Source organism: Epinephelus lanceolatus, chromosome 8 (assembly GCF_041903045.1).
Source record: "Epinephelus lanceolatus isolate andai-2023 chromosome 8, ASM4190304v1, whole genome shotgun sequence".
Classification (NCBI taxonomy): domain Eukaryota; kingdom Metazoa; phylum Chordata; class Actinopteri; order Perciformes; family Serranidae; genus Epinephelus; species Epinephelus lanceolatus.
In genome coordinates this window covers 31,367,012-31,384,146 of record NC_135741.1, presented here as the reverse complement: position 1 = coordinate 31,384,146, position 17,135 = coordinate 31,367,012, and the positions used below count along the sequence as shown (strand labels likewise).

General features: G+C 45.5%; 1 protein-coding gene across 3 annotated transcripts in view; it reads left to right on the top strand.

Moving 5' to 3' along the window:
- Positions 1-630: 630 nt before the first annotated feature.
- Positions 631-17,135, top strand: part of celsr3 (cadherin, EGF LAG seven-pass G-type receptor 3) — a 144,470-nt gene continuing 127,965 nt past the window's right edge. For all 3 annotated transcript variants that reach the window (XM_033628742.2, XM_078170193.1, XM_078170192.1), the window contains exon 1: positions 631-6,784. In XM_033628742.2, coding sequence (XP_033484633.2) covers positions 1,072-6,784 — 5,713 coding nt within the window. In that variant the 5' untranslated portion in view covers positions 631-1,071. The remainder of the gene's footprint in view (positions 6,785-17,135) is intronic.

Below are 17,135 nucleotides of genomic sequence, written 5' to 3'. Positions count from 1 at the left end.
CGGGAATATACGGTGTGCAGCTAGATGAGGATGATATCAGAAAATCTATCCGCGCTGTGAAACTGAAGCTTATTTATGCAAAGAAATAAAATACAATAGATATCATCTATCATAATAGACCCACATGCTTTGTCACAATAGACTCTTCCACAGCCTTTCTCCCTTTGGGTAAAGTTTCTAGAAATTGCTTTTTTATTCTGCAAGTCATATAAAACCTCTCCCACTGCTCCATCATTTCATTTTAAAACGCCAGAATCTGTTTTTTTTTTTTAAAGTCTCATTTCTAAGAATCATGCAGCATCTCTGGGTTTGTATAACCCTGATAATGGGTGACAAACCTGCAGGGCTATTTGTGAAGATGATAATTCTTGAGATGATACGGTGATGACGGAGTGATTGTGTAAGATACAGGCTATTCCCCCCGTCCTATTCCAGTTGTGGATATGGCTGCCGCCGCGGGTGCTGTGTAACAGCCCTGCGCACCGGAGCCGACCATTATGATAGAGAGAGAGAGAGAGAGAGAGAGAGAGAGAGAGAGAGAGAGAGAGAGAGAGAGAGATGCAAGCAATAGGGGGAGGGGTGAAAAAAGGAGAGAGGAGGAGAGTGTGATTGTGTGTATGTGTGTGTGTGTGGATGGATGGATAGCCTACCACCGGGCTGTGCCGCCACTGCTAGAGAGCGCGCACACACATACATACACACACTCACACACACACTCAGGAGGGTAGTGTGTGAGCCAGCCAGCCAGTCAGTCAGTGTGAGTGTGTAAGCCATGTTGGATGTGAATGAACGGGAGGAGAGATGCTGCTGCCGCGCCGCTCCTAACGCTCAGACCTCCAGCTCCACGGACCACAGCGGGTAGATGCCAACTCTCCAGGCCGACGGAGAGACGGGGGAGCCTGGGGGAAGGTGTCGGGCGGTGCCGGCGGTCCTGGAACTGGCCACCTAGCCGGAACGAGGGAGAGAGAGAAGTAACGGGGAGAAGGGGAAGACGCACTCGAGAGAGACAGAGAGAGAATAGAGGTGGAAGAGGGAGAAAGGAGGGGAGAGACAGAGAAAGGAAGAGACTAAATGGCTGCACCGCTACCGGGCTTCACCCCGCTCCTGCTCTCGTCTCTGGCACTCCACCTGCTTCTCCTCGGCCCTTTGTTTGCCCTCACCCCGGGGACGGTGAATACAGGAGGGGCTTTCAACCGATGGACCCCGGGCCTCTGTTACCGAGACGCCGGTAAAGTGAGCCAGCAGCAACAGCAGCAGCAGCGCGAGGAAGCAGGGGAGTCGCCGAGGGGCAGCTGGAATCTACGCCCAAGCAGGTGGACCGGGGAGCGGATACAGACTGAAGGATGCTCAGGAGTGCAGCGCGCAGGGGGGACGCTGGGAAGATATCACCAGGATGGGACACGGAAGGAGAGGCAGAAAGGAGTCGGGACGTTTTCGAGGAGTGGAAACAGCCCCCCGGCACCATCATCACCTCCTCCTCCTCCTCACCACCCAGGTATTAGGAGCAGGTCGAGCTCTGATGGCGTCGGCGCAGGAGAGGGAGTGGATAGGGGGTGGATGAGGAGGAAGGGCGTTGTTTCTCCTCCTGCTTCACCTGCTTTCACCTCCTCGCCGGCTCAAAACGGCAAAAAACGGGCAGTACAAAGGACTAGAGCGTGCGCGCAACGGTGGCCGGCGTCAAGGCCACACCTCGCCAAACGTGGCGCCGCCAGAGCCTTTGTGCGCGCCTCTGGCCTGCGCGGGGCACCCGGAAGTGGAGGGAGGAGAGGGGTGGAGGTGTGGGAGAGGGCTCGTGAGGTGAGGAGGCTCTCTGCTACATGGTGCTCCCTGACACCCGGGCATCTCTGCTGGTCAAGCCCTGACAAACAAGCCCTCTCCCCGGCCAGCAGCCCCTCACTTGGCCCCTTGCCAACCGGTTGCTCTTGTTGCATTCATCCTCAATCTGGATACAAATCACCACACAGTGAGCCTTCAGACACCTCCAGATTTCACCCCCGTTTCAACAACAATTCAGATTGTACCCAGGGATCAAAATTGGACTACATTTATCATTTTCCAGCTTGTGATTCCCCCCAGACCGGCCACACAGATAAAATCCAGCTGCATCCCGTTTACAGGAGCAGAAACAATAACAGGACCCGGGATGCTGATGGGGACTCAGCCAGCGTGGACAGGAGGGCTGGTAATTGTTCTCATTTGGGAAGGCACAATGTTATCGATCCCAGCAGCATCAGAGAGGGGGGTGATGATGGCTGTTTGACTGGGTGCATTAGGTGCGAGAGGGAGAGGAGGGCGCGGAGTGGGGGAGATGAAGAGGAGGAGGAGGAGGGGGAGGAAGCGTTCAGATGTAGCACACCGGCAGTGATTAACCCCAGTACCTGGGCGCACCTAGATGGTTGTGGGAGAATTGTGGATAAGAGGGAGAGGGATGAGAGGAGAGAGGGAAATGATGGGCGAGGAGGAGGAGGAGGGGTGAACCAAGGCAACAAACACATTAATTTATCTAATTATCCGGATAATGGTTTGGCTTTTCCGATTCTGACGCTCCTATGTAAGGCTTGTAATGAGCTTCCGCAGGGGAAATCAGCACCGGCAACCGGAGGGCAGAGCAGTCAAACCCGGGGAGAAAGCAGGGAGGTTCCCGGTGCTTGCTTTGGCTGTTTGGACGGAATTGAAATGGGGGATGGATATTTAGCCGAGTTTATGGTCCCGGAGGGAGTCATAGCTCAGAGGAATCTCCCCATCCAATTTCCCCCCGGCAGCATCACAGAGACGCCCGGCCAACGTTTTCCATCCAGCAAAAGCGCAATTCCCAAATTTGCATCAAAGTATCTTGGCCCTGCGCTCCATACGCCCCCTCAAACACACACAGGCGATTATACAGAGAGTGGAGAACTCTCCAAACCGCTCCGTCTATGTGCTGAGAAAGTAACTTCAGACTCAGAGTCTGCCTGTGACTCAGGCTTTTTCTCGCCTGCGAAGTTTCCCGTTAAATCTCCCGGTGTTGTGTCAGCCGCGTCTCGCTCTGCAACAGCACTCGCACCGCGTCTTCTCAGTCAGCCTGATGACACCACAGCAAAACACCTCTCGTTTTCCCCGGTAATTAACCTGACCGCGTGGCAGGATGAGTCTGCACGACCGCTTCACTTACTCTCTGTGAAGGACGTGATTTCAGCACGACGGACAGCTCCCACAGACCCACAGGGCGTGTTCCTGTGGAGCAGATTCAACAGCAACAGTAATAACAACAACGAAGAGGAGGGGAGAAAGGAGACATATGGACATAGTCATGAATCTGGTGTAGAAAAATCACCGTGGCATGGTCAGACTGTGCAACAAGGCGACTGGGAGACCGCGCTGGGAGAAATGGTAAAGGCAGGGTGCGCTCAGAGCATCTCCACAGACTGTTCAGCCACTGAGCAGGGGGACCGTACACATATGCAATTAAAATCCGGTAAGCAAGTGCCATTAGAGCCCGAAGGTGTCAGACAGTCAGATAGGCGGCAGATGGGGTCCGAGGGAGAAAAGGAGAGGGATGCAGAAAGGGAGGGAGAGGGCTTGGAGGGATCCGCTGCTGCCGCTGTTGGGAGAGGAAAATTACAGGTGGGGGAGGGCGAGAGAGAGGCGCGGCTGATGGGAGGGAGAGAACCAGGGGGAGAAGAGCAAGAGGAGGAGGAGTGGGAGAGGGAAATGGGAATAACAAAGGCAAGCCAGGCAGAGGAGAGTGAGGCAGAGGGAGGGAAGGGTCAGGATAGGGGCAGTAGCACCACCACCATCACACAGCCAGATAGCGAAAGAGAGAAAAAAGAGAGCCAGGCAGATGAAAGCCATGAGGTTGGAGAGGGGGAGGAGATGGAGGTGGAAGGAGAGGAGGAGAGGCACAGTTCAAGGGGAGAGAGAAGCCTGGAACGACTGATAATAGTAGCAGATGATGAAATCTCACAGGGAGAGAGGGGGAGGAAGATTCTGATGCCGTGGTCTCGCTCTCGACGTGCAGCCAACAGACACCCCCATTTCTCCCAGTATAACTTCCAAGTGCAAGTAGCTGAGAACCAGCCACCTGGCACCTCAGTCATTATCATGTCCGCCTCAGACCCAGATGCAGGAGATGCAGGCAGGGTGAGCTACAGCATGGCCCCACTGATGAACAGTCGATCATCTGACTACTTCCACATCCACCCAGACACAGGTCTCATCACCACCACTCAGATTCTAGACAGAGAGCACATGGATTTGCATTACTTCCGGGTCACAGCAACCGATTTTGGCGCCTCTCGCCTCTCTGGCACCACAATGGTGGCCATTACTGTTTCAGACCGGAATGATCATTCACCAGTATTTGAGCAGACGGAGTACAGGGAGACGATCAGGGAGAACGTGGAGGAGGGGTATCCCATCTTACAGCTGAGAGCGACAGACTTAGACTCCCCCTCCAATGCCAATATCCGTTACCGCTTTGTCGGTGACACGGCTGCAATTGCTCGAGCTGCCTTTGAGATTGACCCACGCTCTGGCCTCATTACAACCCGTGGAGCGGTGGACCGGGAAACCAACGAGCACTACACTCTACAGGTGGAGGCCAGTGATCAGGGGAAGGAACCAGGGCCACGCTCTGCTAATGTTAAAGTTTTCATCACTGTTCTGGATGAAAACGATAACGTGCCACAGTTCAGTGAAAAACGCTACGTGGTGGCAGTGAAGGAGGATGTACGGCCTCACTCTGAGATCCTCCGTGTGAGTGCCTCAGACCTGGACAAGGACAGTAATGCCGCTGTTCACTATAATATCATCAGTGGTAACAGCCGTGGACAGTTTTCTATTGACAGTGTCACTGGAGAGATCCATGTTGTGGCACCGCTTGATTTTGAGTCTGAGCGGGAGTATACACTCCGTGTTCGTGCACAGGACAATGGCCGGCCACCTCTCTCCAACAACACCGGTATCGTCAGTGTACAGGTGACAGATGTCAATGACAACCCACCAATCTTTGTCTCCACACCATTCCAGGCGTCAGTGCTAGAGAGTGCCCCGGTTGGTAGTTCCATCCTCCACATTCAGGCTATTGATACAGATTCTGGTGATAATGCCCGTCTGGAGTACAGGTTGACGGGCACCAGCTCTGACACACCATTCATTATCAATTCTGCAACAGGCTGGGTCACTGTGAGCTCCATTCTTGACCGAGAATCTGTGGAGCACTATTTCTTTGGCGTGGAGGCCAGGGATTACGGCATGCCGCCTCTTTCTGCCACAGCCAGTGTTACAATTACAGTGATGGATGTTAATGACAACCGCCCTGAGTTCCTCCAAAAGGAGTACTATGCTCGTCTGAATGAGGATGCAGTGGTTGGTACCAGTGTAGTGACTGTAACGGCTGTGGACCGTGATGTCAACAGTGCGGTGACCTATCAGATAACAGGAGGAAACACCAGAAACCGCTTTGCCATCAGCACAGCAGGAGGGGCAGGTCTTCTCACTTTAGCTCTCCCATTGGACTACAAACAGGAGCGGCGTTATGTTCTAACAGTCACTGCCTCAGATCGCACACTCCATGACACCTGTCAAGTGCACATCAACATCACAGATGCCAACACTCATCGGCCTGTCTTCCAGAGTGCCCACTACTCTGTCAGTGTGAATGAGGACAGACCACCCGGAAGCACTGTAGTTGTGATCAGCGCCACAGATGATGATGTTGGTGAAAATGCTCGAATCACATACTTTCTGGAGGACAATATCCCACAATTCCGCATCGACTCTGCTACAGGGGCTATAACACTCCAGGCAGAGCTTGACTATGAGGACCAGATGACCTACACTTTGGCTATAACAGCTAAAGACAACGGCATACCACAGAAATCAGACACGACATATGTAGAGGTTAATGTGAATGATGTAAACGACAATGCCCCTCAGTTCCTCAGCCCCAGATATCAGGGAACAGTGAGCGAAGATGCCCCTCCCTTCACCAGCGTCCTCCAAATCTCAGCCACTGACCGGGATGCACACGCCAATGGACGTGTTCAGTACACCTTCCAAAAAGGTGAGGATGGTGATGGAGACTTTACCATTGAACCTACATCTGGCATCGTCCGAAGTGTTCGCCGTTTGGACCGTGAAAGTGTGCCATTCTATGAGCTCACGGCTTATGCCGTAGATCGCGGCGTGCCTCCTCAGCGAACCCCTGTCCACATCCAGGTGACAGTCCTGGATGTGAACGACAACGCCCCTGTTTTCCCTGCTGATGACTTTGAGGTTCTAGTGAAAGAAAACAGCGCAGTAGGCTCTGTGGTTGCCCAGATCACAGCTATTGACCCGGATGAAGGCGCCAACGCTCAGATCATGTACCAAATTGTGGAGGGCAACATTCCTGAGATCTTTCAGATGGACATCTTTTCAGGGGAGCTCACTTCACTCATTGATCTTGACTATGAGACACGCAATGAGTATGTCATCGTAGTCCAGGCTACCTCAGCACCCCTAGTCAGCCGGGCCACTGTTCGCATCCGGTTGGTGGATCAGAACGACAACCGGCCCACTTTGCAGGACTTCCAAATCATTTTCAACAACTTTGTGTCCAATCGCTCCAACAGTTTCCCCAGTGGGGTAATTGGGAGAGTACCCGCCCATGATCCCGACGTGTCAGACAGGCTGTACTACACCATCGACCGAGGGAACGAGCTTCACCTGCTGCTCCTGAATCACACCAGCGGAGAGATCCGACTGAGCCGAAAACTGGATAACAACAGGCCGCTGGTGGCTGCCATGCTGATCACTGTCACAGGTAAGAGACCGTGGAGGGAGAAATGGGAGGGTGTGTGTGTGTGTGTGTGTGTGTGTGGTCAGTGTAGAGTTCCCTGTAGCTTTTTCCACTGTAACAAATGCTGTGAAGATAAGGACTCAGACTCCACAGGTCTGAGTGAGAAAGGGGTGTGATAGCACTGTATGACATTTAGTTTAGCCCTGGGCATTGCTTCCACCTTTCCTTTTGTCCCTTTTTCTTGATTTGTGAGCATGAAGGAATGAGGAGTTAACTGGGCTTCTTAAAACACATCCGGCTGATTGTGTGTGTGTGTGTGTGTTTCGTTGTGAAATGAAGTTGACTGGGAGGGAAAGAAAGTGAGAAATTTTGATTTGTTACCTGTGTCTCAGACATCTGTTACGTGCACCTGAGTCCCTTAAGGAGAAGGCTCCTGGGAGACATTGTGAGTGCAAGTGTTTGTGTGAGAAATATAGACAGTGACAGAGCTGTTGCTCAAGTTAGATTTACCCAAGAGCTTGGGAGGTAAACATTTAGGTGATTGATGCTAGTCGGCTTAGCAGAGCTTCAAAGTGCGGAAGCGGTGAGAAGTGTAGGGGAAAAAGATGAGGAAAGAGCGTGTGATTCTGAGTGTGGATTTTGGGTGAGAAGATGTGACAGTCGATATCACAGAAGGGAGAAAATATGTTTGAGAAAAGATAAATATCTGAAGGCACTTCTATCAATGTGAGATAACTGATGATAATGTTTATTAGGAGGTTTTTCGTTTAAACGTACATGTCAGTCAGCATGTTGCCAGTTTATGAGATATGTTGGTGTACAGCAGATACTTTATTTCGGGCTTGGCAATGACAATTTTGCTGGAGCTGCTTAGCTATGAGCAGTGATTGGTATCACAGTACCACCCACACTGTTTGATTGACAGGTGATCTGGGCTAAGTGCTGCCAAGTTGCCATAGCAATTTTGTGAAATTAAAGAAAATCTATTTAGTAGGGAAACAAGGATGCATACCAGTCCAACTGGCAGAGCCCATTACTGTCACTTGCTGTTCAATATCCCACAAAATGGTACTCAATACTTCCCTAATGGGATTTATTTCCTGATGAAATGGGACAGTGTAAACTTATGGGCTATCACTATGCCAAGAAAGGCACTATACTGACCTGACATGCTTGTTGACCATCCATTATGTGATGATGTAACGGACTGAGAAATACCATAAAGCTTAAAAGTATTTTTTGGCTGTACTGTGTATTGAATTTATATTTTAAACAGTTTTTTCTACCAGCCAAGGATATGATAATATATTTGGTTGAAATCGAATGGATATGGAGAAATAGTGTCTTAGCCTTTTGAATTAAAGTCGATTTTATTCTAATTTGCTTTAAGGTGCTTTTATTTTTTTGCATTTCCAGGCTTTGGCGCCAAGATAAAGGCTTTCTGAAAGCGTTTCAGACTTCTTTGCTCTCAGTGATCAAAGCCTTAGTAACCGAATGAGGAAAGAAAACGAGAGCGGCATTGTTGCTTTGATGGCGTGGTTAGTCCTCTGTTTGTATTCTGGCTTGGGAGTGTGTGTGACCTGCTTCCCTATTTACCCTGCTTTCATACCAGCCTCACTGGTGACAGTGCACGCTTATACATATTCATTCTGCTGTCATTTTGGAGTTAGCGAGTAAAGTGAGTGATGGAACGACTGACCGAGTGATTAAGTTTGTGACTGAATGAGTAAACTCTGTTTGAGTGAGTGAGTTTGACAGTGATCGGAGGAGTCAGTAAATGATCAAAGGAGTTAGTAAACAAGTGAATGAAGGACAAAGTGACTGAGAATATCAGTAAATGAACAAGGGAGTGAGAAGTGAGTGAATCAGTGAGTGAGCAAGTGAGTAAGCGAGTAAATGAATGAATCTAAACAGTACAAAGTGAATTACTCAGTACCATGAGTGATCAAATGACAGAGTGAAGGTGTGGGGAAATGAAGGAATGAGTGTGTGAATGGGCAAATATGTGAGTTAGCAAGTAAATGAATGAGTGAATTATAGAAAGACTGACTGAGTGCATGAGCACTTGGGTGAGTGGGTGAATGAAAGAGAAAGTGACTTGAGTAAATGAGTGAGCTTAAATTTCAGAGCGATATATCGTATGAGAGAGTGCACGAGTGATCAATGTCTAACAAAGTGAAAAACAGAGTGAGTGAGTGAGTAAGCTAGTAAATGAGTGAATCTAAACATTACAAAGTGAATTATTCAGTCCATGGCTTATCAAATGACTGACAGTGAACAAGTGAGGGTGTGGAAAAATAAAGGAATAAGTATGTGAGTGAGCAAGTGAATGAGTGAGTAAATGGGTATGTGGGTGAATATAAGAGAAAGTGACTAAGTAAATAAGTGAGTGACAAAACAAAGATAACACCTTATAAGCTTTGTCAATAGTATAAAACAGTATTCACTTCTGGTCTCCTAACTGGGCGTGGTTGTCTCTCCCTCATATACCTCCACCTCGTTTGGAAGTGTAGTAAAATTTGTGTGGATGGATGAAGTCAGATTCAAAACAATACAACACTATATACAATACAAATTTAATGTTTTTTTCCTTATTTGCTGCTTATTTTTATCCGCTAGGCTAATGTCTGATATGAACTAGGTGTAAGATCATGTCAGCTATCAAGAGTATGTTGCTAAAACAGAGACATGCCTCGAACAAAGTTAATTTTTTTCCTGATTCGTCTGTCTGAAACAATGCGATTTCAGTGTAAGAATGTTTAGAAGGGTTGGAGCTTGTGGACAATGGGTCCAATATTTACTTCACTATGGGGCAAAGGAAATGGTCAAAATATGTACTCAATGGTCACTTTTCCCATTGGAATGAATGGACTCAGGACTTGGGTGGTGGGTGGAGGGAGTGGTGAAACCCACGTGACGCAGATACAGGAAATGAATCTAAAGTAGGCTGTCTTGGTCAATCAAAGGTCTCTGGTTTAATTTAAGAGTTAGAGGGTGCAAGTGAGTAAACGCCTAAATGAATTAGCAACTGAGTGAGTAAATGAGAGGGACAAATGTTGTATAAGAGAGTGCATGAATGATCAAATGACTGACATGGCAAACAAGTGAATCAGTCAGTGAGTGAGTGTAGGAAGGAATGGGTGAGTGATCTAAACCAAGTAAACAGGTAGAGTTGTTCTGATAGCAATACCAGTATCGCAAATGTTTCCGATACAGCTTACAATGCTATATCAGGTGTCTGTGAGTACGCTACTCTATGCACCGATTCGATACCACATAATTTATCAATAAATTTTAAAGTAGTTTCACATGTGGATAAATTCTTCTTCACTGTTCCAAAAGTTGCGCTCCTTCTGACTTTTTAAGCAGGAGGTGTCAGAAAAGTTACCACAGGGATAACTGGCTTGTGGCAGTCAAGTATTCGTCACTGTCACATTCTGATCCGTGGATGTCGACTCTTTCTATCAGCAGAATTCACCAAGTGTTGGGTTGTTCACCCACTAATAGGCAATGTGAGTACACTGGCAACTGCTGTTTTTTTATGCTGTATACCTGGATATACCCTCCAATACAACACTGGTACCAGGTATTGGCCAGTGCGCAAGTTAAGGAATCAGAATTGGTGTCGGTGGATAGATGCGTGGTTGAACTAGTGATTAATTATGGAGAGCAGTGACTGAGTGAATGAGTGTGCCATCAGGCAAACCTAACGTTTGTATATGTGTGTGTGTGTGTGTGTGCCATTAACTACATGTATGCATGTGCCAGCCTTTGTCTCCATCTGCCTATTCCAGTGTGCATTCAGCTCAGTTGAACCAGACATGTAGATTCATTTCCAATTTTCTCGCTGTTTCTCTCTCAGTGTGAAAGCATTTTACTCTCTCTCTTGCTCTCTCTCTCTCTCTCTCTCTCTCTCTCTCTCTCTTTCTCTCTCTCTCTCTCTCCATCGCTCCAGAATTTGACAGTTATGAGATTATAATGAAACAACAGTCAGCCAGAGTCATGCTCGGAGCAAAGCTGTCACTTTCATTGTGTGCTGTGTGTTATCTGAGACTACCCATCCCTCCTCTTCCCATCACTTGCTTCCTTTCCTTTATTCTGCTCGTCCTCCAATGGATGGATGGATGGATGAATTCTTCTCAGCCATTTTTTATTCCTTGCATTTCTCTCTCTTCTCTTTCATCATCCTTCTTTCCAGTAGTTTCTGTTCCCTTCTGTCTTCTCTGCTCCTTTAGTTTGTTTCTCATTTGCCTCCTCTCTCTTCTCCTTCTATCCATCTCCTCAGTCTTTACCTTGTGTATTATTTCTTTACACAGCTGCCATGCCTCTCCTCTCTACCTCTCCTCTCTACTTCTTTTCTCTACCTCTTTTCTCTTCCTTCTCTCTTCCTCTGTACTCAGTAATCCATCCTTCTGTCCTCCGACTCTTCTCCTTCCCTCGATGCTTCCCTGTAATCCTCACATAACTCTCATGGGCTGTGTCTCTTCCACGGCATATTCTTTTCAACTCTGCTCCTCCTTTCCTCCTTTCTGCTTCTCCTTATTTCCTCTCCTTGTGTGTGTGTGTGTGTGTGTCTGTCCATGTGCCTCAGTGTGTTGTGTGTTTGTGTGTTTATGCCTGATTTTTATGTATGTGTGTGTTTGAACAGTGTTTTCTAGTAGTAGCGAGATTTCTCAATGTGTACGTGCTTGTGCATGATTTGTATTCGCACATAGTAACCCAATGCACGTGTGCTTTGTGTGTGTGTGTGTATGTGTGTGTATGTGTACTCTCAGGTGGCTCAAAGCATTGCACTTGAGAGTGTATTCATGCCTCTTCAATGAATAATATCTATGCATGGCAGAGAGGGCTGGGACTACACTGCCGCATGTCTTGCTTTCTTACTTCCTCGGTCTTTCATACTTTCCTCTCTAACGTTCTCTCTTTCTCTCCCACTTTCCTCCCTCTCTCCTACTCTCTATCTCTTTCTCATTCTCTCTATGATGGTTAGCTCCAGACTATTGATTCTCATGATAATTCCCATATTTATGGAGCATAGAGATTAAAAGCTGCATCCATGCTGGTTGCCAGCAGTTTAAGCACACACAGACACACACATTTTACATTTACACACATGAAACCGGCTTTAGGGTCAGTTAGTTGTGGCAAGTAATGAGAAAAAAAACATTTAAGCTTGGCATCCCGAACAACATCAGCTCAAGGTGCCCTTGAGCAAAGCAACTCCCAGCTGCTCCTGTGGCCAGCAGCACAGACTGTGGTTGCATACTGGCGAAGTCCCAGTTGTGAATATGTGTAGCAGTTTGAATGAGGAACAGGGCTTTGCTGGGAAAGAAAAACATGTGCCTAACTACACTTCCCCGGGTAGATGAAGGTTGAAACAAAGACTGTGTGTCAACACATTAGAAAGACTTTGTTCAAGCTTCCTTTTTAGCAGCAGACATTTTGACATGTCACAGAAGGAAAAGCACAGGGGTAAATAATAAAATTAACGATGGCTGAATTGCAATTAGCTGCTTCACTTTCGGAGCCCTGGTATTGTGCATGCTGGCTCAGTGTCACACTGTCATGACTTACTGGGACACTTGAATAGAACTGAGCCATCGTTAATGTTATTGGGAGCACCTGTGCTTTTCGTGCTTGTCAAAATGTGTGCTGTGAAAAAGGCCTGAATACTAAAGTAGCTTGAAAGAAAAACATGGTGTCAAGACATTTGTCTCAATTTTCTTATTGATGTTTGAAAAACACAGTCCAATAAATCACCAACATCTATAAACTCCCAAAATATTGTAAATGTCCATGAGTTGGTTTTGACACAGATATGATTTGGATCTCTGCTTTCTGGTATGGCTTTGAAACTTGTATATAAGATCAAAGTGCTGATTGCCAGGCCCTTTAATGAGTGACTTATACTCCTAATTGGTCGTTATCCTGATGTAGACCACCTGTGCAGCAGTGTTTCTGATTATGATTCGGATCATGTTTAGTTAAAGATGCATAAATTACATTTTTTGGCCGTGTGGGAGAAGAACTCCATAACAAGCTGAAACAATCAGTGGATACAGAGCAACATTCACTTAGAGTCATGTTTGTGTCCAGCTAATGGATGTAGGTCGATTAACTCTCCTTTTAGCTCTGTTTTGATCTTCTCCACTAACTACTTAGAACAATATCTGCTAAATATTCCACTTAGTCTGACTTTCTGCTGTTTGTTGCCGTGTAAGTAGTGTACAATGGGTTTATGATTTAGAGCTTTTTCTGTTGAAACAGCTCTCTGCTGCTGGAAATGAGACTGATGAGAGCACTGAGACCGTACCAAAGGGTGAATGTTCTGTAGAAATGAAACAATAAACCTGGGGCAACCTTTAGCTCACCTGGTAGAGTGTGCACTCCACATAGGCTGAGTCCTTTGTAGTGGCACAAGTTTGACTCCTACCTGTGGTCCTTTGCTGCATGTCATTGCCCCCTCCCTCTCCCACATTTCCTGTCAATTAATGGCTGTCCTGTCGTTAAAGGCAAAAACACCAAGAAAAAAAGCTTCATAGAAGTGCAGATAATGTGGTTTTGCAACTGTGAGCAATGCCTTTCACATTACGTGGTACTTTCATTAGCGAAGCTCTATAGAATCAAGATAAAATCAGATGTGATAAACACAAAAACCTAAGGACGTTCTTGATTATTGTGTATAGTTTGTCATTTGTAAATTTGTAGCATGCCAGGGCTTGGACGCATGTGTTCATGAATAGACAACTAGCTCTCATCCTCATGTCATCAAATACTGCAGCCTGGTCAGTAGCCCCTTGGCATCTGATATTGACGCACAAGGCACCTTTATTGCCCAGTGCAATGAGATGCACTGGGCTTTCAACTAACTCCAATGTATACCCAGTCATGGCAGTATTAGACATTGTATAAAAATTGACAAGTCTGTGTGGTGAAGTTGGGGTGGAGGGATGGGAAAACAAACACAGGACTTTCTCCCAGGAGTCCACTGTTTGTGTCCCATGTGAAACCAAAAGAAGACACCATTTTAACCCAAACTATTTTCTTTTCTTAAACCTAACTCAGTAGTTTTGTTGCCCAAACTTAAAGTAGTTTTGGGGCCAAATCCTACTTGTTCTGTGAACATGAAAGGTCAATTTTTAAGAAGATTCTGTATACATGTAACAAGCAGAAACTGACACATCCAAAACTGATGCTAGATGACTTTAAATCACTGAGTCATGACCTAGCTGCTGTATTTGAATAGGGAGTGAGAACTCTTTGGAACAGACGATTGAGCATTCTGCAAATAAGGTAATACATCCAGCAAGCCAAGCTCAACATGCACCAGTCTTTTCCTCCATACTGACTTGAGGTAATGTCCTCTGTGTGTGCTGGAGACTCTGGGAGTTTAAATGGTATTGAGAATAAAGACACACCATGTATTAATTTACACACTGGTTTACTAATACATGGTGTTGAGAATAAAGACACACCATATATTAATTTACACACTGGTTTACTATATGCTGTAATTGCTTAGGCAAGTATATGCTAACTGTGGCTCAGGTCAATGCACCAGGGATATACTCACAGCACATATATTAGGTCATTGCACTGACTTTAACGAGACCCCTACACATCATGGGTGAGTACACCGATGCTGTGTGTGTGTGTGTGTGTGTGTGTGTGTGGAAAGCAGTTAATACATCTACATGTGGGTCAGCTGAGAAAGGTCAACACCCAAGAGCATAACACTGTGAATTATTCTCATTTTAAATAATAATGTGCTTTTTACTCAGTATTATAAGCACAGAGGTACAATGGGGTGAGAGTACAGTGTGTGTTTCTTTTGTGTTTTAGCTGCTGATGTCACACTGAGAAACAGTCATCCTTGTATTCCTACCATCTATTGTCTCTCTATTATATTTCATGTATTCATTGTCTGCAGTGAAGAAAGAGACGGACACATTTCAAAAGAGAGATGTGAGAAAAGAACTGAAGAGAATTGAACACAGACATTAAATGCCATGAACCAGTTTTAATGTCATGTTGTGATGAAAACATGGTTTGCCCACTGGACCCCCAGGAAGCCTGCGGGCTTAGTTTCACCACCAAACAAAGTGGTTTTTATATAATAGCACTTTAAAAGCAGTGTGTGTGTGTGTGTGTGTGTGTGTGTGTGTGTGTGTGTTTATTTACCACCCATCCCTCTATTGCACTGTATTGATTTGACTAGTCAAATGTTAGAGAGCCTGCCACTGCTTTAGAGAGAGAGAGCAAGAGATAATTTCAATGTTTTATGGTAATAATACAAATTAATTGTGGTAATTATACAAATTAATTCATACATACATATTTTTACAGTCCAGTACACATTGCTCAGCACTCAGGCTATATATAGTTTACTGTGATGAATATATGCTTTGTTAGCTTATAAAAATTGTACAACTCAATACAGTGGAATATTAGGGCCATTGTAGGTAAAAAAAAAAAAAAAGAGACAGAGCAGGGGGAGGGGATTAATAATCCTAGAAATAACAGAATTTCTGAGATTAAAGTGGTAAATTTGTGACATAAACCTTGGATATTTTCTGAAGTCAAAATGGTCATTTTAAGAGATAAAACTCACAAAATATGTGTACATTTAGCAGCTATATATACTCTAAAAGATGAAAATAATAAGCCAACACTGACTCTTATGGGACACAAACCTTGCTCTAGTGGGTAAAAGTCCTGTGCTTGACCCAGTCATCCATCACAGTTTCCTACATGGATTTAGTTGCTATTCATACTATGTCACCCAACTTTCTGGCAGTACTTTTTCTTCTTGTGAATTCACCATTTTATTCTTGGAGAATATCCAAATTTGTTTCTTGGGATATTCCTCCCCTTCCCTGGCTCTGTATTGTGCTATTTCACCCTAACATGGAGTCGTAAATCTTAGTAGTTTTACAGATTAATATTATTTAATGGCATTTTATCTTTATATTGTATCTTCATCTACTGATAAAGTGAGTGTCTGACAATATATATATAACTTAAAACTGCCAGTCTGACATTGACATTGTGTGTGCGAAGGTGAGAAAGTAGACAGGGTTTAAACTTCTCTTTAGCTCTCTTCTTTCGTTCTTTACCAAACTTTTGAAGCATGCAACACCATGAGGGCAGCACTATGATTGCCTTCCAGGAATGTCTGTCTGAAAATGTGTGCCCTTATCCCCATATTTAAATAATTACCACGTCTTGCTCATCTCTCTGTGTCGACTTTTCACTCTGCCTTGATGTGAGGCCTTGAGTAACAGAAACATTTATGCTTTCCAACGTGGTTGGACGACACATTGTGCAAATTGGTTCTTTTCTAGCGTAACCCACCCCTTGCTACCTAATCAAATTGTTCAAAGGTATGTTGGTGTGTGTTGCCACAGCATACATATCGACTTTAAAGGAATACTCACCCCTCAAAAATCATTTGTATATCAATAAGTCACCCTGTGTTACCTTGAATTTGTGAAGCAACTGCAGTTTTTCTCACATGCCTCCACTGTGGATGAACAATCTAAAAACTGGGAAAATTCTCGATTAATTGAAGTCATAGGGGAGCAGCGTTAAGAAACTCTCACATAACTTGTGCAGTATAATCCAAGTCTTATTTATCCTGAGCACTCCTCAAATACATGCATTTTCATTAAAACTTATCCATTTTAAATACTTCCCCATATGAGCGCATGCATTTGAACTTTGCTCACTCATTCCACTGAGCAGGGTTGTAAGGTTTCAGCAATAATGCTTGTTTTTGGAAAGTACTGAGCATACAACTGGAGAAATGAGACTTGGAATACCACATGAGTTGTGTTACAGTTTGTAAATGGATAAAACACTGAAAATACAAAGAAAAGAAAACAATTTTTCTTCACAAATTCAGTGTAACAGGGGGGATGATTAATTCATATACAAAGAAAATACAAGTATTACTTTAAACATACTAGATCTTTATAGAGGCTAAAGAGAAACAGCATTAAAAGTTTACAAATGGGCTCAAACCCACAGCATCACAAACAAACAGCACTTACTGCAACTCACTTACCAGTCATGATGACCTACATACAGCACACTGTACGTACTGGTCAACCACAATGTAAAGAAACTTTTACCAGCCCATTAGAATCCATTAGACGTACGCACTACATCTTCATCCTGACAGGGTCACGATGCATCTACCACCCATCAGGAGCTAAATGGTTCAGGCCGAGCAGAGATGGTTGTAACATCGACACAGTTTTCTCTTTCCTCAGAGGGACACAGAGCCAGATGGCAGGTTTCTCCACTGGGCCATTACCGTCCTGTAACTATGACACAGACGCTGGGACCAAACCTGTGACCTCAACAGGTTTTG